Below are 27738 nucleotides of genomic sequence, written 5' to 3' on the forward strand. Positions count from 1 at the left end.
TGAACAAATAATACAGATGTTAACATTAACGCAATTAAATACTGGTTTTAATTTCTTGTGAAATTTTTAAAAATGGAATAATGTTTTCAAAATATTTTTTCCATAGGTTTTGTTTAATCCTTTTGATGACATCATTCCAAGAGAAATAAAAAAGTCAAAAAAAGAGAAACCAGAGGAAGAAGTAAAGAAATTGAAGCCTAAAGGCACAAAGTAATCAGAAATAATAGAATAATAGAAATTCATTCATTTTGTTTCCTTTTGTAACAACTGTTTACTAGTGAGGGGGAGGCCAGTGTGGACCAGGAAGATATCTGAATTATGAGGGTTTTTTTTTTCTAAATATGCATTTCTTTTATTAAAATACTGTATGTAACTTAAGCTAAAGAAGTATTGTGTCACATGTTTATATGAAATCTGTATTAATAAATATTTATGATCACTGTAGCAATTATGTATGTGAATGTGCTGTTAAGAATTTTTGTTTGTTTTTTTTTTACTTGTTTTTCAATTAATATATGCTCCGTGTAAAAAACTTGGAAAGTCAAGTATGAAGGATATAATGACTGCATGGTTACATAATTTAACTTTTCACTCCTGTTTTGGAGTAAATAAGTTTCAGTATTTTGTGAACAATATTTTTCACATTATTAGTTTTGTCTATTTTATTAAAATAGATATTAGAGAGTTAGATTTCAACTTCTTTTAGTGAATTGTAGCATCCTTATTAGTAATTTTAGTGTATTCATAGTTAGATTCAGACAGTTCCAAATACAGTCCTGCCTGACTCCATTTATAAGAAGCAAAGTGTGTTCATATTTCTGAGCTTCAGTTTCCCCATCTTGTAAAATGGAGATTATAATTACAACATCTGGTTGTTAAGAAGAGAAAATGAGCAGGGGAATTTGAAAACACCCAGTGGCATAGGTATTCAATTACATTTGTTTCTTTCCGTGACATCCTACAGTATAAGGAAGTTAAGCTGCTTTTATAAACTGTCAAATGGGAACCATTTCAATAAGCAGTTGATGTCTTGTGGCAAAATAAATTCTTATATAGCGGAGTATTTGATATTCAAGTTTTTGATTCTTTTCTTTTGACTAATTTATCTCTGGGTTAAAGGTCGCAGTCACCATATTCAGATACAATATTTCATCACTATTATTTATCTTGACAACAGCCCAAAAGCTGGGTGTTTTTGTTTTTGTTTTTAATTCATAGCAAATATATTAGGGATGATGTAGTCATTGATTGCATCTAGGTTTTGAAATAAAAAATTCCTCTTGTTGCCAAATCTTTTATTTTTTCAGTATTTGAGAGAGTTTTAATAACTTATTATTTATCTTCCTTGGGATGTCTTTAGTTTGAAGGCTCATAGAAGACAAACAGTTTATTCTTCCCTATGGGCATTTTTTTTGTTAAGTTTATTGTTTATATTTTTTTTGACAATGTGTAACATCAATTTTAAAGTATTATGACATTTTTAAAGATTAGTTACTTCCTATTTGGAGTGCTCTCAGGGCTATATATTTACTAGGTTTTCAGAAAACTCCATTTTGCTAACCAGTTTTTATAAATATAAAAGGCTTAATTATTTCTGTCATGCTTGACTTAATATATTTAATGGTAGTGCTCAGGATGGATCTTTGGTCATTTGTTTCATCTAATATACTAAATATCTGTGGTCTGAGGCCAATGCCTTAACATTATACTGAAAATACAATCCTTAGTATATTTCTGCTGAATACTAAGTCATATTGTATATTCCTGAACATTTAAAATGTGTTCTTCTTGTAAATTCTATTTTACAGGAACAGCATTGTTCTTGACAATATAGCATTTATAAGTTTTGTTTAATTTTCTCAATTTTCTTTCATTCTTATTTCCTTTTTTCTTTCCTTTTTTTAATAAGAAATTTTAGTTTACTTTCATTTGGAGAGGAAGCTGAAGAAGAAGAGGAGGAAGTAAATCGAGTCAGTCAGGTAAAATTCTAATCCCTTTGTTCTGAATTCTAAAAGATATTAGGGTCTATATCTCACTCATTTTTGTATCTCCTGCTATATATACGGCACAGCATGTTTTTCATGGTACACAGTCAGGAAGTGTTCATTGAACTGATTTGTAAAATGATTTGTTGTCAGTAATAATTGCAACTCCTAAGATGATATGCTCTCTTCTCACTCATTTTTGTATCTCCTGCTATATATACGGCACAGCATGTTTTTCATGGTACACAGTCAGGAAGTGTTCATTGAACTGATTTGTAAAATGATTTGTTGTCAGTAATAATTGCAACTCCTAAGATGATATGCTCTCTTGAAATTAGAGTTTTGTGGGGTTTCTTAACCTGGCTTTTTTTTTTTATCAGTTAGAACTAGAGTTAAAAAATGACTTAACCTTGTAATTCAGATTTTAATTGCTATTTGTTTTAAGTGGTTTGCTAGATGATAATGATTATGATCATTATTATAATAAATAGTGACAGACCAAAGCTTTTATATTCATTTTAATATTATCTATCTATATTTATTAATGTCATTAATTCTCATCACAGCCCTTTAAGATAGGTATTATCATTATCCCAGTTTTACCCCAAAATAAATTAAGGTATAGATAAGTTGTAGTTTGCTCAGTCACACAACCAGTAAATAGCTAGAGCTAGGATTTGAACCACATAACATACATGTATTTGGATTATATCTTGCTTCCTGGTCTTCTACCCCACCAATGCTTCCCCTAGGCCTTTAAGTGTGGTTTTCCTGAATATCACTTTTGACACAATACTCATTGCTGAAACACCTATGCCTTGACAATATTAGAGCAGTGAATCTGTTAAATATACTCCAAGAAAATCTTCCTCAAGGGTTTTTACTCCCAAAGATTCTGGTGTCTTCCCTCAGATGATGAAGAAATGGAAATTTGTTTGGAGAGTGAAATGGGGGAAGGGGTGGAGGTTGGGGGTAGCCATTGATACAGGCTGTTTTAGTGGATTATAATAATAGTGGAGGGTCGAGGGACACCTGGATGGCTCAGTTGGTTAAGTGTCTGATTCTTGATTTTGGTTCAAGTCATGATCTCAGCATTGTGAGATCGAGTCCTACGTCGGAAGATTCTCTCTACCTCTCCCTCTGCCCCACACCTCCTCCCTCTCTAAAAAATAAAAGTGGACGGTTGAAATGTAGAATTTTTTAAAAAGTGGACAATTCCTGTTCTTACATCTGTTTATAAAGAAAATCATAATGCCTTTAAATCACTCTTCTGTAAATAGATTACCTTTTTGCAGTGTTTAAAAAAAAACAAAGAAAGAAAATTAGTGAACACAGAGACCTAAAGGGTTAGAAGTTTTGTTGTAGTAATTAAAACTCTATAACTTAGCCCTGTCTTATTTGCTTAATATAGTTACCTGTTTCTAACCAACACTAACAATAGCACTGACTTAAAAGCACATTATTTTTACCCTTGTTTTTAATTCTTTATCCATGTGCTTCCCTCATCATAGAGGATGATTTTGGTAGGCTAATGTTGGACATATAGTAAGCACACTACTTCTACCCATTGCATTAAGACTGAATTGAAATGGACATGTGTAAGAAACGTTCTGGTCATAATTTTTTCTTGCTGTCTTCAGTATTCCAGATATTTGATACCATGGATTCTCAACTTCCACCTGTATACTAATATTCTGAACTCTAGGACACAAAGATGAATATTATTTCTGGGCTTTTATCCCACATTCTTGATTTCCTTTAGGAAACATCTCTACTTTAGATGTCAAAATTAAATTCATCTTTATATGAAAACCGCCGTTCCCTAGGCCTCGTCAACATTATCAATCACTCTGGCACCTCGATATCTCAGAAGTTATCTTCTTTAGATGTCAGTGCACTAGTCTTGCCTTATTCATGATCCAAATTTGTGCCTTATTAAAATGAAAGATATACCATATGTCATGATCCTGTGGGTATATTTGTAAATGGACAAAACCACAAATGTTAGATCTGGAAATTGCCTGGAGTCCCTTTCATGATGTTTTCTAAAGACGTCCAGTTCCCTTACATACACGTGCCTTCCCCACAATCCCCCCACTCTTGTTTTTCCTTTTGCTTGGGGTAGGTTCTCCTTTATTTGGTTAATTTTTTTCCTTTAAGATTTAGCTCCACTATCAAGTCTGGACTCCCTCCACCTCCCTCCCCTACCCATCTCCCACGCAGGCTGAGTTTAACTTCTCTCCATGCTAATCTGTCTGTGGCTATCAAAGCATATGTTGTACTGTACTGTACTGTAATTATTTTCCTCTCTGCTACCTGTGCTAAATACTTATTTTATGTAACCTCTATAACAATCACGTGCTATAGATGTTATTATTCCTATTTAAGGGAAGAAATCAATACTCAGAAATGTTAAATCACTGGTGTAAGACCGTGTAATTAGGAGATGGTACAATCAGAATTTTGAACTTAGATTTCTATAGCCATTTAAGTCTCTAATATGATTTTGAATGCTGCAGAAGCTGCTTCCTTCAAGCCCAAGCCATTGAGAAGGCTGGCAGGAAATTACACTGGTAGCACAGCATTCTGGGGTATAAGGCAGCTCAGTGCACTTGGCCCCTTGCCCTTTCCTAACTCACACAGGGGCCTGGATATTAGGCTGAGCCACCCTGAGGAGAGAACAAGGGTAGGAGAAAGCAGTTTTTCTATTAGTCTTTTCGTTGGATTAAATTTCTGGTCTAAAAAAAAGAAAAATTTCTGGTCTAAAGTAAGTTTTATTCACCATTACTTTGAGATCGACTTTACTAGGAAATTAGTTTGAATTTTTTCTCTTTGTAACAACAACAGTATATATTAAATGTTTAAAGCATATCTTCCTCTGCTGCTTACTATTATACAAAGTAAGACAAACAAAATGTTTAACTTACACTGACTCTGGTGAACTTGATAATCCTAAAGCAATCAGTGTTTGCTACGAGGTTGAAATGTGCAAGGATACCACTGCAGATAGTGTTGGCTTGCCCTTTATGTTGCTCTCAAACCTGAAAAACACTTCAAACTGTGGAAAGACTAAGTAAATTCCTTCCTTTTTGCCAAGAAAATTGCAACCTACAGTCCATTATCATGTGAATAATATAAGCCTAGTATTGTGTCATCATATTTCTCTCATCTGACTCTTTGCTTTGTGATAAAATTATCAAATGTTTGTTTCTGACTCTCAAATCTGTATCTCTAGGCTGGCTTACTTTTCTTTTCTCCAGCTGCCTACTGGCCATCTCTCTATGTTTGAATATCTCACTAGTAACCCAAGTCCTGGCCAAGGCTTGATTCATTATCTTTGTTTCCCAGACTTTTCCCTGTTTTGTGACTTCTTTTTCTACTCCCTGGTATCAGTATCCTCTAGAGAAGAATTTTAGATTCTGACTTTTTTCTTCTTTCTCTGCAAAACCAATTTGTTGCACTGTTCTACCAATTTTCCATCCATGACATATCTCAAATGTTTTCCTTTTAATTTATTTTGCTACTGCTCTCTTTCAGGCCTTCATTTCTAGCCTGGGCTGCTGCCCTAGTCTACGGCTGGTCTCCCGTCTCCTTGCTCTTCCTTCCCTTCCACTCATTACCATCAGAACAGTCTTCCTGAAACCTCATTAAGATGTCACGGTTGCTCTCTGTTGACTATAGAAATAAGGCCGTGACCCCCTTTACCAACTCTGCCCTCTAGTTTACTTCTTAAACCACTTAAAAACCACTGAAAAATCAGGTCCAACATTGTTTTAAAAATTAAAAATTAAATCCCTACACCCTTCTCAGACCTACGGAATTAGAATCTCCAAGGGAGGGGCCTGGGAAGCTGTACTTTTAGTGAATTCTGTGGAATTCTTATCAGGGAAATGTAGGCAACACTGTATTAGCAGAGCTGAACTATTTGCTGTTCTACATACATGTTTTGTGTTTTCCTTTCTGTCTGTCTTTGTTCATGTTCTTTTCCCTGCCTGAAGTGTCCTGTCCCACTCTGGATGTCAAAGTCGTACTTATTTTCAACACCTACAATACCATCTTTTCTAAATGTCTTTTCTTAGTCGTTCCTTTTTCTTATCTAACCTTTGCCTGTCTTGTGATACTTACATTTTCCTTTTAAAAACATCCATTTTGTTTTATTACACAAGAAACATACAGCTGTGTTCTCAATGTATACTAAAACATTATACCCTTTTCCTTCTGCTTTATTAAGCCTGTAGAGTCCTAGGCTGTGAGCTCTCTGATGATAAACTGTGTCATCTTTGGGTGGCAGTGGGTTGGAACAGAAAGAGCATGAGTTTGGGATCAGACATACTCATATTGGCACTTCGCTTCCCACTGATACTCAGTGACTTTGGATAACAGTCTCTCTGAGCCTCAAGTTTCCTCTTTGTAACATGAAATAAGGATGTGGATAGTCATTACTTCGATACAATATGCAATCTCGGAAAATGTTTTTGAAAGTCAAATGTCTTAAGCAATATACTCTGTGTAATAATTTATATTTGATTCTCGGAAAGCTAAAGAATATCAAACAATCTCTGGTATGATTGTGATTATGATGCAGAAGCTGCTGCCCTCATGCTGAGGCAATCCAGAGGGTTGGCAAAAAACTTCACCAGCAGTTCAGCTTTCTGGGGTTAGAAGCCTTAACTCGGCCCAGTTGCCCGAGTGCTCTACCTGAGCACTCCCACTGGGTCCTGGATAGTAGCTTGAGCAGCCTTGGAGAGCATGGGGGTACACCTGTATATCATGACCCCCCAACAACCCATTCTCCACATGTGAATGTGTCTTGGCACATTGTGCAGAATCTTCAGCTTATAGAATTCAGCTCCTTTGTCTGTTTATATAATGAAGTCATGAATAAGTTTAGCTTGAGAAAATAGAACAATGATAAAGAAAATCATTGAAGTTTATTGGCTTAGAAGAAAGGAAATTTCTCTAGAGGGCATGAGACAAATTCTAGAGTGAATCAAAATGGAAGTTTATTTTATTTATTTTCCTTTTGTAATGTATTTCAGACTTTGAGAATCCCTCCAATACATTTTACCTTTGGGGTAAAATGAAACCTTGGTAAGAAAAAGGAACACTAGCCTGAACATTGGGAAAATATGACCAACAGATATATTTCTGAAAAGTTAGCCTCACTGTTTTTAAATGTGTGTAATAATTAGAACCAAAGTGAAGTAAGGGTCTTTTACAATGACTAAGAACAATTTTCAGTTTCAGTGCTTGCGTGAAATTAAATATTTCTAGAGGTCTTGAAAATAATTGTTTCATTATTCATTTGCTTATCAAGTTTCTTTTTTCAGTGACTCTATAGTGTGTTAAGCTTTATTCCAGAACCTGTCTAACATCACAAGTTAATAATTGGTAAAGTCTGAATTGGGGCTTTGCTTTATGTGAAAGGAGAAATAAGATAGAGTCCCCTCTGGTTTGTGGATTATCAGTGTGGGATTACAGACACTACTTCACCCCACTCATTTATTCATGACAAGCTACCTCTCCCACATGGGTTATCTTTCCTTCATTATTTATTTCAGTATCTTTCTACTACCTGATAAAATCTCTTTTAGAATAATAGAATTTTATAGCTCAAAGGGATATAGTCCAACTTCCTTTCTTTATAGATGAGGAAACTGAGACTCTGGTTAAGTGACTTGCCAGACTGACTTCATTTCCTTTTTGATAGGATTGCATGATAGGAGAATGCCATAATAACATATTTTGAGTTTCGGAAAGCACATTGTCAGAGTCTCTCATGATATTCTTGTGGACAACATGAGGAAATGGGATCTGGGAGATAGTATAGTCAGATGGATTTATATCTGATTGAATACTTCTGCCCAAAGAGTGCTTTGTTGTCAACCTGTGCATGATTATTTGAGCTAGTAAGTTAAAATGTAATGGGAGTACATGTAAATTCTATACTTGAATTTAATGCAATCAGCTGAATAGGTATAAGACTTAATAGGCTGTAAGCCCTAGTTGAATTATTAAGAGTAAAGTCTCTGGAATAAGAAACTTAAAATTCTTTGCATTTTGAGTGGTCACATTTTCAGCATTTTGTTCGGTTCAGAACACATTTAAGAAGGATACTGACAAAGAGAAAGAAAGAGAAAGAAAGAAAGGAAGGAAGGAAGGAAGGAAGGAAGGAAGGAAGGAAAGAAAAGAAAGAAAGAAAGAAAGAAAGAAGGAAAGAAAGAAAGAAAGAAAGAAAGAAAGAAAGAAAGAAAGAAAGAAAGAAAGAAGAAAGAAAAACTGACAAACTAGATGCATTCAGAGGAAGGGAGGATCATGAGGAGGGTGGTGATAAAGCCAAGAACCACTGCACATGGAGAATGCTTGAGGAACTGGATGTACTTTGGAGAAGTAAAAACTAAGTAAAAATATGATCCTAGGCTTCAGACATTTGAAAAATTTTTTATGGAAGATCCCTCCTTTCATTTTGCTTTCTTAAATGATAGTTGTATTCAAATGTCTGTACTGGTTTAAAGTTTACTCCTGAATCTTTGTGTATAATTTAAAAACAGATGTCAGAAAATATTTTTCAAGTGAAAGCTTACAATCAGACAAGTAGTTTCCATGAGGCAGGTTAAATGGTAGGTCCATTATAAAAGTATCACAATAGCTAGATTTAAAAATAGTGATTAAACTGTGCCACATTCACAGTGATACACACAGTATTTCACTGCAAGATATACCAACATTTTTACCTCAAATCCCAAGTTATAAAAAGGCTTTTTTCTCACGCAGAAAAAGTTATATTGATAGACAAATACACCACTTTTGAGAATAGAATAAGAATGTTTTGTCCTATCCTTGTTTAGTCCAAGGAATTAAACTTTCCCAAAAGGTTGGGATCTGTGGGGTGGACATGGCATGACGAGTGCCGCTAGGCCTTTTGCACAGAGGCTGTAAGAAGTGTTGAACAGTCTCATTTATAAACTGTTTTTGCCTCATGAAATGGTATTAAACTTGATCTTTCTAATTGTTTATATTTAAGTAATTTTAAAAAGATGTTAATATATTTATATTCATCTCATATTTCTGCTGTAACCAATTACCATAAATTTAGTGGCTTGAAGCAAAACAAATTTAATATGTTACAGTTCTGGAGGTCAGAAGTCCAAACCAGATTTCACTGGGCTACATAGTGGGGTATTGGCAGGGCTGCCTTCCTTCTGGAGGCTCTGGGGAGAATCTCTTCCCTTAACTCTTCCAACTTCTAGAGCCCATTTGCATTCCTTGGCTTGTGGACCCTTCCTCCATCTTCAAAGCTAACAGTAGCCCATGGTGTCTTCTGCTTTATCATTATGAAACGGACTCTCCTGCCTCCCTCTTTCACTTGTAAGGACTTCTGTGATTACATCGGATGTACCCTGACAGTCCAGGATAGTCTCCTCATCTCAGAATCCTTAATTGATCTGCAAAGTCCCTTTTGCCATGTAAGGTAACATGTTCACAGGTTCTGAGGACTAGCACGTGGACATCTGTAGGGGCCAGTGTGATACCTACCAGTCTCTTTGTATTTAAACTAAGCTCTGTGTAGTATACATCATAACAGAAATTGTTTGTAGTTCATTTTGAGTTCTAGAAGGTAGAGCTAGGATTGGTTGGATGGTTGGAAATTACACACAGACTTTTTTTCCCCAATTATAGAGAGAACTGTCCAACAATAGAAAACATTTGAAAAGGAGTGGTTTGTGTGTGTATCTAAGGAAAAGCTCCTTTCAGGTGTTGAAACACCGGCTGACTAGTCAGCAGTGATGTCAAGGAGATTCCTGCATTGGGTGGGAGACTGTATTAAGTGGCCTCTCAGATTTTTTTTAACTATTAAGTTTTTCTCTCTGTGCTAAAGGTCAAAGAATGTAATAGGGCTCTTCAGAGAAACAGAATACATGTATACATGTAATTCTGTGCAATATAGCCAGTATGTTTGAAAAACAATTGTGTGCATTTATTTCAAATTAGTCTGTGAACTATCTTCTAAGTTTTACTATCTGCATCAAAGAATTAATTTAGCTGTATGTAAATCATACTGAAGATTTAGTGTTTGGAAATAGTAATCAGTAAGCTTATTTTGAAGAATATATCACTTTTTGGAAGAAAAGGTATTTTTAAAAAGAGTATTTTCAATCAGTTGTGAGAGTTAGCTTCTTATTTATAAAGCTTTAATTTATATTGAAAATTTCAGGAACATGTATCTTTTGCTAGCCATATTTTACCAGTACTAGATTTTATGTAAATGTGTTAACTTGTCCTTTTAGAAAAATTATTTCTTCCTCACTTATGATTATATCCCATATTTTTTCCTAGAGCATGAAGGGAAAAAGCAAAAGTAGTCATGACTTGCTTAAGGATGATCCCCATCTCAGTTCTGTTCCAGCTGTTGGAAGGTTAGTATGCTACAAGTGTGATCCTAAATTATTTTCTGGCTCAGATATTTTCTTGCTGCCTTTGTGAGAAAATGGTCAGTTCTCTCTCTCTCTCTCTCTCTCTTTTTTTGTAAAGATTTATTTATTTGAGTGAGAGCACACAGTGAGGGGGTTGGGAGTGTTAGAGAGAGAGGGCAAGAGAACCTCAAGCAGACTCCCCACTGAGTGCAGAGCCCAGTGCGGGGCTCAGTCTCACATCCCTGAGATCACGATCTGAGCAGAAATCCAGAGTCAGACACTTAACTGCTTAAGCCACCCAGGCGCCCTGGTCAGTTCTCTTAAGTCCAATTTTTTTAACTCAGACAAATAACGAAAGCATTTTGGTGATGGACGTAGCAGAGCTTCTAGCGTAATGGAGGGAAGCACTCTGGCCCCTTTAATTTCATCTTGCTATCTATTTCTGTTGAACTAATTAAATTTAAATTTAATTGCTAAACTTAAATCTTGGGATAGTTTGAATAGGAAATGGTTTGCTTTAAAAGTTTAATGTTTAATTCAAAGTTACTTTGTTAGCTTTTTCCTTAAAGCCCATTTTTGTGCCAGTTGGTATGATGGGTAAACAAGGCAGAGTCGAAAGGTTTTGTGAAGTCACCACATTTTAGACCAATCCATTGAGTAGTTATTTCTTATATATTTTAGTAGTTAACAGAAAATGTCTATCTCTCTTGCTTCTCTTGGAGAAGGGAAGATGTCTTACTGTTAAATACAATTGCACATGATATATTGGGCCAGTGTCTCAAAGGGGAATTAAAATGCTATTGCACTGAGTTTAGCTTGTTTTCAAAAATTCTATTTAAAAAAAAAGTCTTTTCTTAATATCCTTGTATTTGAAGGATTTGTTTTTTTCAGCCAGAGTACATCAAGCCAATGGTAGAAATTGTTTACTGTAGTCCTTTGTTCATAAACAGCAACGTTGGTTGTTGTTTGCTTTTTTCTGTTAATTCTAGTGAATTCATATGTATGCTCATGGAGCATACTTCTTATTCTATTCGTAAAAATGACTCTTTTGTAGAATGTTTCTATTCTACAATTCCATTCTGAAATTCCTATGTTGAAATAGGTTTTTGAGGGCGCCTGGGTGGCTCAGTCATTAAGCGTCTGCCTTTGGCTCAGCTCATGGTCCCAGGGTCCTGGGATCGAGCCCCACATTGGGCTCCCTGCTCAGCGGGAAGCCTGCTCTCCCTCTCCCACTCCCCCTGCTTGTGTTCCTGCTCTCGCTGTCTCTCTCTCTCTCTCTCAAATAAATAAATAAAATCTTAAAAAAAAAAAAGAAATGTTTTTGAACTGTTAATCCTAGCAAAATATTCTAAATTTTGAATAATCCTAAAGTTTGCATAAGTTTCGTAGTTTCACTTTGAAGCTAAAATTTTCTTGTTTTCATTCTTTTTGTAGTGAAAAAGGTGATGCAGTAGGAGATTCAGCTAATGTAAGTATTAATTTTAATATATAGTTTGAACAACTAATAGAAAATGTTTATAAAAACTTAATTTTTTTCCTTAAAGGTAGTGTATGTTACTTTTATAATTATATATTTAAAATTTTGAAAAAAGGAGGATTCTGGGAAGTAATTGGTATGACTGAGATTATAGGAAGAAATCTCAGCTTCTCTACCTCCTCCTCATTCTACTTGAATTAATCTCTGGTTGAGGTCAGTATGCTCGCCAACTGCCTGCAGAAGCCACATTTCCCACTGGGAAAGAATAGGAATGTAGATAGACACAATATCCTGGGTGATACAGGAGTACAGCCCATGTTGCACAGAAGGGCTGTGGGTTAAGTGAGCAAACACCCCTTATTTGGGTATCCCATACTTACATAGTTGGCCTAGAGCAGACCCTCAGGAGTATTCCCACCTGGAACAGATTCTTCAAGCCCTTACTAATTCAAGACAAAACAAAACAAAAAACAAAACTGGCCTAGAATGCAATGAGGAGAGTCTGGAATGGATCTCTGGGAGTTTAAGGGGAAATGGGATGCCTGGCAAACACTCCACTTCAATTTCTACAGGATGGAGAATATGAAGGTGTAGAGCATGATGAATATATTGATGGTGATGAGAAGAATCTAATGAGAGAAAGAATTGCAAAAAAGTTAAAAAAGGACACAAGTGGAAATGTTAAGTCAGCTGGAGAGGGAGAAGTGAAGAAATCAGTTAGCCGCAGGTGAGTCAATTACTGTGCTTCTGGGTGTCAGTCTGTCTTTTTATACTTCACTTTAAATTAGTATTAAGTCCTCTATTCAACTTATTTTTTTTAAACACAATTTTCATGATATTTGATATGTATACCATTTGTTTGGAGGCCTAAAATAGACCAGTTTCAAAGTACTTACAGCAATGGTCCCGTGAGTCAAATTCTTCTTCATTTCTTTCTAATCTCTCCTTTAAAAGCCTCTAAATTTTTATATGTGGGGTAAACAACATATTAGTTAGATATGGAAGGCTGTGTTTGTTTAATATGAATACGAACAGTAGAGTATTGTATAGAATGAAAAGAGAAGTCCTCAGATTTAGATGAGTAAAATTTGTCAGAATTGGTTATGAAAGTATGTGGGCCTGAAGACGTTCTTTAATATCTTTTCAAGTCTGATTTATACTATATACCTCTCCTAATCTCAGTGGTATCAAAAAGAAATTTCAGGAAATGTCTGATGGTAAAGAGTTGTTGAGTTTTGTGACTCCTGAAATGCAATTTAATTGAAAAACTCTCCTTTGTGACTCTGATATCACAACTGTATGGTATATATTTTAAATAATATTGCTTTAAAGATTTTATTTTTATTATTTATTTGAGAGAGAGAGAGGGAGAGAGTGCGCCCACAGAGAGACAGTGAGAGCGAGGAGAAGGAGCTGGATGCAGGGCTTGGTCCCAGGACCGTGGGATCATGACTCTAGCCAAAGTGAGACGCTTAACTGACTGAGCCACCCAGGCACCCCTAAATAATATTGCTTTATAAATGTTTTCAGGGTGCCTGGATGGCTCAGTCAGTTAAGTGTCTCATTTTGGCTAGAGTCATGATCTCAGGGTCCTGGGATCGAGCCCTGAGTCAGGCTCCCCGCTCAGCAGGGAATCTGCTTCTCCTTATCCCTCTCCCTCTGCCCTTCCCACGACTCGTTCTTTATCTCAAATAAATAAATAAAATCTTTAAAAATGTTTCTTTGGATCACCTACATTTGGGAATAAGATAGATGTAACTACATATAAACTACATATAAACAATATTCTTTTTTTCTGCTATCTCTCAACTTTTCATATAGAAAAACTTTAAAAGAATGAAAAACATTTCCATGTTTCCATTGCTTCATTCCCTCAGTTTTTTCCTTTATGTAACCAGAAAAGTTCCCAGAAATTCCCACTGATGGTATGACTTTAATATTCGGAAATAGTATTTAACTGTAGTAGAATACCTTTGTGCCACTACTGACAATATTTTAGGGCTTATACATCACATCAGCTCAGTAAATTTAAGTCAGATTACATATACAATCAATATATTTTTTCTCCCTCTCTCATTCAAGACATGCATTTTCTGATTGTTAAGAGCTATGAATTTTTTAAAAATTAGGTTTATAATGTGACAAAAAATACATTTTCAGTTTTTTTAAAGATTTATTTATATTTAGAGAGAGAGAGAGAGAGCACATGCGTGAGCGGGGAGGGGTGGGGAGGAGCAGAGGGAGAGGGAGTGAGAGAATCTCAAACAGACTCTGCACTGAGCACAGAGCCTGACACAGGGCTCCATCTCAAAACCCTGAGATCGTGACCTGAGCCAAAACCAAGAGTCGGATGCTGAACCAACTGAGCCACACAGTGCCCCCATTTTTAGTTTTTAATAGATGAAACAAATAGTTGTTATGTTTAAGTGCATAATTCCTCAATTCTACTGTCTTACTGGCTTAAATACAATTTCCAATACTTATATACCCTGTAATTAGAATAATTTATAATTTAGCAGAGCTGAATTTTCTTTAAGAACTAAATAAAGCTTATTTGGCAAAATTTGCCTTAATAAATAGTGAAAACACCAAAACATCTAATTTTTTAAAAAAATTTTTATTTATTTTTTTTTAAAGATTTATTTATTTATTTGACAGAGAGAGACACACAGCGAGAGAGGGAACACAAGCGGGGGGAGTGGGGGAGGGAGAAGCAGGCTTCCCACAGAGCAGGGAGCCCGATGCGGGGCTCAATCCCAGGACCCTGGGATCATGACCTGAGTCTAAGGCCCACGCTTAACAACTGAGCCAGCCAGGCGCCCCTAATTTTTTTTTTAAAGATTTATTTATTTATTTGACAGAGAGAGACACAGCGAGAGGGGGAACACAAGCAGGGGGAGTGGGGGAGGGAGAAGCAGGCCTCCCACGGAGCAGGGAGCCCGATGCGGGGCTCGATCCCAGGACCCTGGGATCATGACCTGAGCCGAAGGCAGACGCTTAATGACTGAGCCACCCAGGCGCCCCTAAAACATCTAATTTTTTTAAAGATTTATTTATTTATTTGAGAGAGAGAGAGACCATGCAGACGAGTTGGGAGAGGGGCAGAGGGAGAAAGAGAGAATCCCAAGTAGACTCCCTGCCCAGCGCAAAGCCCAACCCAGAGCTCCATCACAGGACCCTGAGAGCATGACCTGAGCCAAAATCAAGAGTGGGATGCTTAACTGACTGAGACATTCAGGCACCCCCAAAACATCTATTTTTAACTGTTTCCCTCTTCCCCCAGATTTTTCAATATTCACATCCTTCTTCCTCCTTCTGTCCTACCTCTCCTGCCTACAAAGAGAAGTAAAAGAAAAATAAGGAGATCAGGATAGTGGTGAAAGTATAGAATTTCAAAGGGAAAATACAGTTTTTCACTTTTACCTAGAAATATCCATGTTTGTCTCATGACCCCTTGAGTGTAAAAACATTCCACAATTATTAGTGCTTTTGGTTAGTTATACCAGGTTCGTTATAGTTTGTCTCAAGTTAATTTTATGTTAAAAAAAAACCAGAAAAATCTCTAAGAGTCTTAAAAAATTGTAATGTGGTAAAAAAAAAAAGATAGTTAAATTTAAAGGAATATCACTACTCAGTCTAAGTTGAATTATAATGGGTATAGCTGCTAGCCAGATAGGATGTCCATGTGAAATCATTATCTATTCAAATATTCAGCCTTTTCATCTGCGTGTGCTAGAAGTAGTCCATTATCCTTCAGTCATTTTCTGATTCAAGCAATAAGATCAGGGAATAGACTAGCCTACCAGTGCTTTAGGCAAGGAGTATAATTTTACTGAAAATTTGTGGTATTGCTTTTGTTGGTTAAGAAACATCTGGACCCTGTTAAAGCTGTTTATCACTTCGGATGTTAAATCTACAAGCAGGTTTGTTGAGTACTTAATGTGTAAGCCGGGGGATGGTATTTAACAATATAGTTTTCAACAAATTTACACAGAGTAGAATCTTCTTAATAATGTATTCTCAGCAGTGTCTCCAGTTGTTAACACTGTTGAAAACTGGTTAGGAGTTGAAGAGAAAAAAAGTCCAAAGCACTTCCTACCTTCTCTCCTTTCTTTTCTCTCATTATATCTATTTTGACTTCATAGGATTTATGTCCCTTTCCTCCTCCTTTTCTAAATATGTCAGTCTCACTCTCTCACCCAGCCCATCTTCTTTGAGCCTATACCTTCACGCCTGGCTGCTGCTGAGCAGAATCACACCACCACGGACAAGTCCAGCCTTAGCTGTGCCCCCATTGCTCCTTCATTTCCCACCCCCCACCGTGCTTAGTTCAAACCTGGAGCTCACTGTCTCTAACAGATCACCTGGCTTCCTGCTCTGTGAAATAAGAGTAACTCCTTCCACTCATTCTTTTCTTTTCCCCTCCCTACCCTTTGAGACTAATTCTTAGTTCCTTCTCCTCTGCTGCAAAGGGAGAGGAATCTCTCTACCCAAAGTGATTCCATCTTCTTTTCCATCCTTAGTTTTCTCTCTTCACTGGTTTCTTTCCTTCAGTTCACGAATAGACCTAAATATCTCCCAGCATTCGAGAGTAAAAACAAACAAGACCACTCCATTTTATTTCCTGTCCCCACCTTATTACTTCCCATTTATTTCTAAATACCCATCAGTTAGCTTCTCCCTCATCATTCCACTGAAACTACTCTCACTAAGGCCTTCTAATTGGCAAATCTAATGGCTACTTTGCAATTTTTGTTTTTCTTGGTGTCTCTGCTGTGGAATTTTGGGCTTTTCTTTTTATCTCTTGTCTCTTGAAACCCATTTTGTTCGGGAACTTTGCTACTTAAATTGTGATCTGTAGACGAGTAGCATTAGTATCACTTGGGAAATAGTTAGAAATGCTGAGTTTCAGGCCCTGTTCCACACTTGAGGAATCAATCTGCATTCTACCAAGAACCCCAGCTGATCTGTATGCACGCAAACTTTTGAAAAGCACTGCTCTAGAATACTAATTTTTATTCCCCCTGTTACTGGACTAGTTCAAGTTTATATATCATCTTACCTCCAAGGTCAGCAACTTGGTAGTACCATCTCTGACTCCTCGGGGCATACATATTACACCTTTCTTACAAGTCTGTGATAGTATGACATTAGCTTACGCCTTTATTTCCTGCCTTGTGTACTCTTATACTGTAACCTTCTTGAAGTTAACTTTCTTGAAGGTAGAGATTATATCTATTTATGTTTGTATTGCTATGGTCAAACATCAGAGGTACGCAAATATTTGTATAAAAGAATGAACAACAACATCAAAATTATTGAATCTTTCTTTGACAAATCACTTTCACCTCTAGATCTTGTAAGTAACTTGCTTGTATTTATCACATGGGATTTATTGGTTTACCTATCTGTCCCTTGCCTAGACTAAATTCCTTCAGAGATTGTGTCCTCTTTATCTTTTCTTTTAAAAAAGATTTTATTTATTTGAGACAGAGAACAAGCAGGGGAGGGGCAGAGGGAGAGGGAGAAGCAAACTCCCCACTGAGCAGGGAACCAGATGCAGGGCTTGATCCCGATCATGACCTGAGCCAAAGGCAGATGCTTAACCAGCCAATTGAGCCACCCAGGTGCCCTGTGTCCTTTTTATGTTTACATCCTCCAGGTCTAGTATAATAAGTAGATGGTCCTTAAAGTTTGTATGAGTGGATTAATAAATGAATAAACATATTTGTGATGCATTAGAGAAATGGTTTTTCATTCCCAACTGCCTGTTAGATTCACTGGCGGAACATTCAAAGAAATACTGATCGCTAGGCCCTACTTCCACAGATTCTGAATCATTTGGTCAGAAGTGAAACCTGGACACATCCTCCTTTTTAACTTTCTAGTTTTTAATTGAAGTATGATATACATACAGAATATATTTGTCTTAGCTCTATTTCACAGTGCACATATCACAATTATACAGCTTGCTAAATTTTTACAAACCAAATATACCCGTATACCCATCATCCAGATCAAGAAACAGAAAATTCCATCACCCAGAAATCTCCCTCTTCCCACATTTTGGTTACTTCTCCCCTCACCCCCTCAGAGTAACTGCTTTTCTCACTTCTAAGAACAGATATTAGTTTAGGGCAACAATACTTTGTAAAATCTCCCCAGATATACTAATGTGCCTCCAGGGTTAAGAACTCTACTCCCCACCACACACATACTCCCTTGATTACTTCTGAGGTACAGAATAATGTAAAAGTAGATTTAAAAAATCGTACTGTCACCTCAGATAATTTTTGCAGTCTAACAGTGATAAGACATTTATATCAACTGAATTTAGTTTTAATCTTTGAAAAACATTGAACGGTCAGTATAGTGGGACTCAAATAATTTTATAAGAAATAAAATATGACCTTTGAGTGTTTCTGATGTTTTTAAAAGATAGGTGCTGCTAAAAACTTCAATCAGTGTCTTTCTACCTTTTCTGTACATTTAGATCACCTGAGAACAGGCTCCACCCCTGATTGAATAAGTCAATCAGAATTTGTGGTACAGGGAGCATAAGCTTAAGAAAGCACCCCAGGTTATTCTAATATGCATTCAAGGTTAATTGTAAATTTGGGATTATTTGGAGCTTGTCTTTTGGAAAATCCTATTTTAAAAGTTGATTGTAAAGAATTATTTTTTTGCCTGTAGATGGAGCCCAACTTCTGCAAGTTAATCCTGTAAACCAAATTGAGTTGTCTGCCCTACTATTTTTTAACATCTGTGTATTGATTTATAATAAAAGACTGAAGAGTAAAATCGGATGTAACAAGCAGACCAAATAGTTAGAAATCAATGGTTTGTTGTGGTAGTTATAATCATTATGGAAATTTGGTCTTTGTGTAACTTCTATCAAATGTAATTGTATTGTGATTACTCTTCTAAATTATTCTCATCAAATTGAAATATAAATAAAAAAATACACATACCCTCAAATTATAGTCATCAAACATTTGATAGAAATGTTTCAAGGTTAACTAGAATGGTATTAGTTTTGATGTTTGATCAGCTGTGTTCTGTTTATCCATCATATTTAGCTGACCTTCTTCATAAAACCACTGTCTTATTTGGTAAAATTCAGTGGAAATTTATTTTAGTTATGACCTGTGTTAGTTGACTGAATATGAAATATCATTATTATGATAGCACCAGGAATTTGGATATGGATATTGAAGTTGAAATTGAGATTAAAGATCTGATGAGTTGGATTGAACTTTAAATTATGAAGCAAGAGAAAATGTAGTCATAAATACCTCCTGAGTATACTCCCTGAGGCCTGGGTGAACACCCGAATTAGATATGCCGATTGCCATCTCTCAAGTGTCTCTTTGTTGGGTCTGACATGTTACTAGGATTTCTTACTTCCCAGGATTTCTAGCCTTCTCAAAAAAATTTGTAACTTTTCTCTCAGCCTTGGGGAATGTCTTAGTCTTAATATGATCCTCATAGGAAGTACAATTCAAAAAGATAATACAGTATTTAAATTTCAAAAATTTAGAAGATAGTGGGACACCTGGGTGTCTCAGTCGGTTAAGCGTCTGCCTTCAGCTCAGGTCATCATCCCAGGGTCCTGGGATCGAGTCCCGCATCGGGCTCCCTGCTCAGCGAGGAGCCTGCTTCTCCCTCTGCCTGCGGTCCCCCTTCTTATGCTCTCTCTCTGACAAATAAATAAAAAAATCTTTTAAAAAAATTTAAAAGATAGTATGCATTTTTAAATTATAGTACAAATTTTAAAAGATAACAAAGATTGAAATCCACAGGTATTCTAACGACTCTGTATGAACCATTAGAATCATCATCTATAAGATCCTCCTCTTCCTCTCATGCAAACATTTACAAGCAAGGAGTACCTTAACCATTTAGAGCATTTCTGCTTCCTTTTACCTTCCTTTGCTCCGAGATGTACTGAAGCAGATGGTAAAAAAGAGGAAGAGAAAGAAATGTGAGATCTATATAGTGGGTAACTGGTCTCTGAATAAAGAAAATTTGCAGTTACTATTTCTTTGGTATGGAGTAGTACTGGTCCAATTATTGTATTTTCAGGAGATACTCGGGTTTATCAGCAGATACTAAGCTTTGGAGCAGTCCTAATTTTAGTGCGGTTTGCATGGTAACTTGTCCTAGACCTTGATTTTTATTTTTTGTATGTTCTTTCCTGAGCAGTAATCCTATTCTCAAACACATGCTACTCCTCTTGCCAGACACTACAGGAACTGCTATGTGCCAGACAGTGCCAGACTCCCGGAACATGAAAATAAAGGATAAATGATTTCTGTCTGCAAACGTTCATCATATAGTGTAAAAGTGACATTATAAACAATTAATTACAATTCAGAGCACTTGACAAGTACTCTAAGAGACATGCATGCAAATTATTAAGGATGTTAAGTAGGAAGTATATATTTCTGGAAAAGATCAAAATACCAGGTCAAAAAAGAGTTGAATGTAAAATTGCCATTTTTGTAGATCAAGAACAGTTAAATATTAGCAATTTCATAAGTTATACCCTAATGCTAATAAGATAGACCATTATTTGGAGGCACTATTGGAAAGAAATAACATTTTAGCATGAAGTCCAGTCCTTTAAATTAGTGTTGTATAATCCCCCAATGTAGACTAGACGGTTTATTTTACTGCCTTTACCTATTACATTTAAAATATTGGAATAGTAAAAATTATAATATAAACCATAGTATCATTTGGCATTTTTGGCAAGCTTCCATTTTTCTTCTGTTTGGGTCTTTATAGCAAGGATTTTTGGATATTCTGAACAAAACTGTTTCTTGGGCTATTTGAAATAAAAAAACACTTTTAAAATGCCCAGGTAGTTCACTGAGATCCTTAATCCACATCCAAGGGATCACCTTCAAAATAAAAGAAAAAAAAAAACCCTTGAACTTCAGTTATATACTTCAGAAATACAACAACCCTACTGTTTTTACAGTTAGATTTCAAATGGCAGACAGGAAGCAGTGAAATGCACACGTGGGGGAGATTCTCCTGTCAAAATGGAGGAGAGGTATTTGCATCTCTTTAGAATTACCCTTGAGCGTTATATTCCATTGATCTGGTAGTAGAAGTTGTTTTTGGAGAATGCAATTGTACATTTGAAATGCAGTGTTGAGATTATATGCAAAAAACATTCTTTAAGTTATTCAAGGATTCGAGGAAATGTTCCCTACCCTGGAAATCTAGTCACATTGAAGAGTTTTGAAATTCATTGCTTTCCTACTTTCCTTATCTGCAGTTTGTGAATTTACCTATAAATTAAATTGGCAAGTATACGGGTACCTGGGTGGCTTGGTCGGTTAAGCGTCTGACTCTTGGTTTTGGCTCAGGTCATGATCTCAGGGTCCTGAGATCGAGCCCTGTGTCACTATTCCAAAATTCTTTCCCTCTTCCTCTCCTTACCCCTCTACCCCTCGCCCTACTCACATGTGCTCCCTCTCTCTCTCTCAAATAAATAAATAAAATCTTTAAAAAAAATAAATTGGCAGGTATAATTTGGATAAAATACACAACAAAGAGGCCGCTCAAGATGCAAAGATCTTCGTTTAACACAAAGTTAAAAGCACTTGAAGTTACATACGGGCCTGAGGGAGATTTATAATTAGTGATTCTATTTTTTCTTCCTCTAGTTTTCTCTCTGGATCCTTTCCCCCCTAACCATTCAGGGATTTTACCACCTTTCAGGTATGGCTTTGCTTATGCACAATGAGTTCCTCCTTTGTACCAGGCACTGTGCTAGGTCCTAGGATGCTGAGATTAGTAAGTCTGAGTTTCTTTACAAGTTGCTTAGTGTCTAGTAAAGGGACACAGTTGTATGAACAGATGAGGGCTGTGAGGTATTCCTAGATGCTTTAGGCAGACAGTTGTTGTTATTCCACAAGTATTTCTTGCTCTACAGTGTTACTGCTTTGCCAAGTCAATTTATTTTTTCTAATTTGACCTCCATAACAAAGCTACAAGGTATAGTCTATATTATGATTCTCATTTTAAAAGTAAAGAAAACTATACTTAAAGAGGTTAAGTGTTTTGTGTGTAGAAAGTGGCAAATCCGGTCCTTGAACCTGCTGTGGCCTGACCCCTCTCCAGAGCCCAGAGAAGGGTTGGCCAGGGCCAGCTCTCATGTGTCCAGCTGACATGTAACTCTCACAGGGGATGTTTCTAGCAAAGGTATGACATCATGTTAGAAATATTATTCTATATGAGTGTAGGGGATGGATTGGAGGAAGGAGACTGAAACAGAAAGACATTATTACATTCGTCCAAAGGAGAGGTAATAAGGGTCTAATTCACTAAAGTAGTATCTATGGGGATGGATTTAGAGATAATAAGGAGGTAACAGATTTGGATATAGGAGACCCAAAGGAAAAAGATATACTCCAGATGACTCCTATGTTTCTGGCTTAGATAACTTGGCTGAGTGGTGGCCATAAGTATTGGGATAGGAGCTCTAGATGTTCCTAACGCTCCCCTCAGACATTTTCGTCCTTTTAGTCCTTCCTGATATTCTTCAATGCCCTACATATAAACATACTGAATTGTTTCCTTTATTAGTCAGTTTAAGTTAGGTTATGCTATGGTAACAAACAATCCCCACATCCTATGGGTTAAACCTAATGTTTGTTCTCTTGTTCTGGCTACATCCTGGCAAGATTTGTAGATAGACTCCCCATCACTTACTTTCATGGGCCCAGAATGAAGGAGAAGCCTCTTGCTGAGAGGCACAGCAGAAGGAAAAGAGTGACAATGGAATCATATACTAGCTATTAAAGCTTCTGCTTAGACATGGCATTCATCACTTCACCATTTCATTGGTGAGAGCACGTGATGCGGCCAAACCTGGTATGGTGAAGTATAAACCTTTTCCAAGAAGGAGCACTGTATGCTTAGAAACAGTAATGTAATCTCCAGGCTTTGTGCTTTAACCAGGAATTACTGTAAATACCTGTGACTGTGTAATAAATTTAGTCATCATCTTCCTGGTGGACAGGACAAAAAAAGACATAATAAACATTACTTAACTGCCATTATCTGAATTTTAAAAAGAAGGATATCACTTCCTAATAATTATCACATACTTTTTAAAAGTTATAAAATTCTAAAAGAAATTCTGTCTAAAAGAAACTATCTTTCCACAAGGGGTGGAGAAGAGTACAATGACTGTCTTCCACAAGTTTCACAGAAGATGCAGAAACACTTCATATATACATAACGTTAAATCATAACTTTCTAATATATCTTAAGGATCCTTTCATTGTAGGGAATAGAAACCTGCTTAAAAAACTATTTTTCTATAAAGGGATTTTACATATAAACTGAAGGAATTTCTGCATAAAGGAATAGAGGGAGTTGCACAGAATCCAGATAAAAGAATTGCATACAAGCCTAACAGGAACAGAAGATGTCAGAAACTTACATTTTCTCTCCTTCTGCAGCCTCAGCTCTCCTTTTCTTTGTTCATTTGTTCTGTTACTTCATTTGTTCTGTTACAATCTTGTGTTTTCTTTGTAGGGCTCTAGCCTACAAAGTCTCTTGCAGTTCAGCCCTTCAGAAGTAAATTGACTTTATTTCTGTGTCCCAAAGCCTGACTCTCCAGAGAGAAAATCTTACTGGCTTGGCTTGGGTTAGCAATCCATTTATGTCATCGAAGAGGGCAGCGATGGTGGAGGGGCTCTTAGAAAGCCATGAGATATGTAGGTGTGACAGAGATGGCTTGTCCCTCCATCATCCACTTCCCTTCGTATTTAGTAATGAGAACCCAGGTACTTAGCTGGACTCATGACTGCCTCATTAAAACACATTCACCACACTCCTTTGTAGCAAGGCAAGGCCTTGTGACCAAATTCTGGCTAATGAGATGAAACAGATAGTATCAGACTTTCAGGCAATCTTTTCTAAAGGGAAGAGGGGAGGGGCTAGCCTTGGTGGAATAGAGAGGTTGAAAGAGCCTGGGTCCTTGAAGACCTCATGGAGCCACGATTCTAGCTTGGACTGCCTATCTGGAGTTGTTGGATGTGGGATAAAATAACATTCAAGTTATTTAAAGCCACATTATTTGGAGTTTCTATTAAGTGTAACAGAGCCTAAACCTAACTGATACAGTAAGGCTGTTTCTTCCAGGGTTATGAGTAGGGTAGGTTCTCTAAGATGGGAATGTGGGCAGAGAGGAAATGAGTAGCTGTTTCATTATTTTTAATAGCCTTCTTAGTTGGTTTTTGTCTTGTTCCTGGAAGAGAATCTTATTAATTAATAACACCCAACGTCTTCACTGCTCTTCTCACTTTTGGCTGATCACCTTGCTCCTTATTTTATTATGAAAACAGAAGTAGTGAGAGAAATTCCTCATTTTCCCACCAACAATGTACCCATCTGCATCTGAAATTGTCGTAATGCTTCTGGCAAAGGCAACCGCTTTACTCTGTGCTCTGGTCCTCACACCCTTCAGTTCTTTTACACACTTTGGCCAAGCTGTTATCCACCTTACTCTTGTGGCTCACTTCAAATGCGGCATATTGTCCTTCTTGCTGTTTCATGGACACACAAAGCTCATTCTTTTTTCAGGCCTTTTTCAGTTACCTTCAGGTAACTTTGGGTTACCTCAGCTTGAAAGTTTCTTCTCTAAGATAATCTTAGTAACCATTCCTTCTCTTCATGCAGTTCCTTGCACAAACATCGTTTTTTCAGACCACACTATTTAAAATAACTCCCTCCATGCCTATCAGGGGTACATATCCAAATAACCAAGACAAACTTTTAAAATTTGTTTGGCTTTTAAAAAATGCATCTGCTAGGATCCACACCCTTCAAAAAACAAAAACACCAAACAAACAAAAAATTCATCAGTAGTGCTAGGGTGTGATTGGCTCATAGTTTTTGCAGCCAAATAATTAGTGATGGAAATACACACGTTACTTAGCCTTTTCCTATATGCTGGGAGCATAGGTGAATACAGGTAAATGAGGTTTAGAATAAAGTTTGAATGCAGATATCCGTCTTTTTCAAAACTAGGCTCAGATGTTTGCAGAAGGCAAGGTCATTCTATTCTAGGGAGACAACGTAAGAGGGTCTCTTCTCCCAACCATCATCAGTTTTCTACAAGTTCTATAACTTTTTTAAGAACAATTACCATAATATTTCATCAACATTAATCTAAAAGAGTGGATTTTGTTCAATTTTGTTCACCTTATCGAATCTTTGCCTTTATTTGAGCTTGTCTTTTTAAAAGTAGACACAATATGAACTATTTAGTAATGACCTACTTTGAAGAGGGATCTCACAGATTTCATTACAGTTCTTTCCTACCTTTTTGCCAACTTTGATACATTAATAATATTTGATCTCTCTTCTCTCCTTGGTCTTTCTTGTTTAGATATTGCTACACCATGTGTATTCGTTCATTCAGTGTATTTGTGTATTCATGTTGATTTCAATGTGTTTACTATTTAAATGCACCTATGTGAGTGTTAAACCTTAAATAGGATTTCCATTATTATTTTGAAGTATATCAGAGGCTTACTGCATTTTTCATGTAATTTTGTATTTATTATTCTTCTACTCACTTAAGTTTCTCTTTCATTTTATAAGATCCTTAATACATTTTCCTGGTATTGCTCATTGCTAATTTTGTCATGTCAAGTAGTCTGCTTTCTGTTTTAAAATTTATAGTGTTGATTTAGTGACTTCTTTAAAGAATTATTTTGTTTAAACAGTCTTAAATTTGTAATATGAGAATGGGTAGGTTTCTGTTCCTACTGAAAAGTACTTTTCTTATGGTCAAAGGCAGATATTAACTGGCATATGAGCTTATGTACAAAATCCTTTCTCTATAATTTGTATTTTCAATTTACACACACGCACATGTATACACAAACACACAGTCAACAGACAGGAAGCTAGAGTTGTCCTTTGCTGTATATCTGATTTTCTGGATTCTGTGAAAAAGAATGTTTTCTTAATTATGAAAATTGTATAATGACTTCCTGCCAGTTTTTCTTCCTTTTAGATAAGCATTTACTTTTTTGGACTTCCTAATCATTACAAATCAATAGAAAATGTCTGGATATGCTTATTTGTTCACAATATTGACTGTAACTTGAAATAATCTTAAAGACAGTCTTTGTTAAAGGGAATTAAAAAGAAAACCCCTTCGTTTGGCTTCAGAGAGTTTAGAAAGATACCATGTAGGCCTTATACAAAAACTAGAGTGTTAGAGTCCTTGCATCTTATATCCTGCTGCTATACGATAAGACTCAGTTTTAGTTGTAGGGTATATAGGGTATATGTACTTGCCCAGTCACCTAGATATATAGCTGATCTGTGGAAGTACATTTAGTGTGATGGAAGGTGAGAATGTCTAATCCTGATGCTGCTGGAGAGTGGCCCAGAAATTGAAAGCCAAGATAACATTGCAAAGTTGTTCACCAGCCTTAACTGTTTGGCTTTATGCTCATCATTCTATTCTTAGGTAGGATTTATCAGTAGTCCAGTGAAGTTTTAAAAATTATCTTTTCTTCGTTTTATTGTTTTAGCCTATGCTGTGTAGTATGGAAAGAATTTTGGAACAAAATGTGTTTACATTTTAGTAGATATTTAAAGGTTTTTCTCATAGTTTTTGTAGTAAATGAATTAGTGAGGAAAATACATATATTACTTAACCTTCTCCTGTATGTTCGGAACATAGGTAAATAAAGGTAAACAGGTTAAAAAGCAAGTCTGGATCTAGATTATCTGTCTTTTCCAATGCTAAGCTCAGATGTTTACAGAAGACAAGGTTACTCTATTCTAGATAGACAAAGTGAGAGAGAGTCCTTTCTCCTAACTAAACTACCTTTGCTTCTAAGCTGTGCCAGTGAATAGCAACAATTTTAAGGAGCAATAAAGGAACATAACACCTGTTATAGTATGTAAACACGGCCTACAACAATAATTAAACACCTAAGAGCCTGGCCTCCAGAGGACGGTTACAACCTAAAGATGGTGGGCCTATAGCATCACCACTTTAGGTCTTTGATGCTATGGCCATAAGATGGAAGGATATCTGCATTGGCTTAATTCATGGACTCTAAAGATAATAGAGTGCCTTTTACAATTATAAACTCTTTTATTAACTCAAAATAATTTTCATAAAACACTGATGAAATGCTGTTTATTCCAACAAAAAAAGCATAAAAGGAATGTATGAGAAGATTAATATCAGTTTGTTCTTGCTAAAAGTTATTCAAGTACCATTTGAAGAATGTTTATAAATTCATACTGTATATATCTTTGTTTTTTTTATTTTTTATTGTTATGTTAATCACCATACATCATTAGTTCTTGATGTAGTGTTCCATGATTCATTGTTTGTGCATAACACCCAGTGCTCCACGCAGAACGTGCCCTCCTTAATACCCATTACCAGGCTGACCCATCCCCCCACCCCCTCCCCTCTAGAACCCTCAGTTTGTTTTTCAGAGTCCATCGTCTCTCATGGTTCGTCTACCCCTCTGACTTACTCCCCTTTATTCTTCCCCTCCTGCTATCTTCTTCTTTTTCTTTTTTCCTAACATATCGTGCATTATTTGTTTCAGAAGTACAGATGCATGATTCAGCAGTCTTGCACGATTCACAGCGCTCACCATATCACATACCCTCCCCAATGTCTATCACCCAGCCACCCCATCCCTCCCACCCCCCCCGACTCAGCAACACTCAGTTTGTTTCCTGAGATTAAGAATTCCTCATATCAGTGAGGTCATATGATACATGTCTTTCTCTGATTGACTTATTTCACTCAGCATAACACCCTCCAGTTCCATCCACGTCGTTGCAAATG

At 36.4% G+C, this 27738-nt stretch overlaps 1 protein-coding gene across 1 annotated transcript in view; it reads left to right on the plus strand.

The window, feature by feature from the left end:
- Positions 1-27738, plus strand: part of CWC27 (CWC27 spliceosome associated cyclophilin) — a 195651-nt gene that overhangs the window by 20175 nt on the left and 147738 nt on the right. Inside the window, exons 6-10 of the mRNA XM_027605258.1 lie at positions 107-210; positions 1910-1979; positions 10323-10402; positions 11834-11867; positions 12449-12603. Of these exons, the coding sequence (XP_027461059.1) occupies positions 107-210; positions 1910-1979; positions 10323-10402; positions 11834-11867; positions 12449-12603 (443 nt within the window). The remainder of the gene's footprint in view (positions 1-106; positions 211-1909; positions 1980-10322; positions 10403-11833; positions 11868-12448; positions 12604-27738) is intronic.

This window comes from Zalophus californianus, chromosome 5 (assembly GCF_009762305.2).
Source record: "Zalophus californianus isolate mZalCal1 chromosome 5, mZalCal1.pri.v2, whole genome shotgun sequence".
Classification (NCBI taxonomy): domain Eukaryota; kingdom Metazoa; phylum Chordata; class Mammalia; order Carnivora; family Otariidae; genus Zalophus; species Zalophus californianus.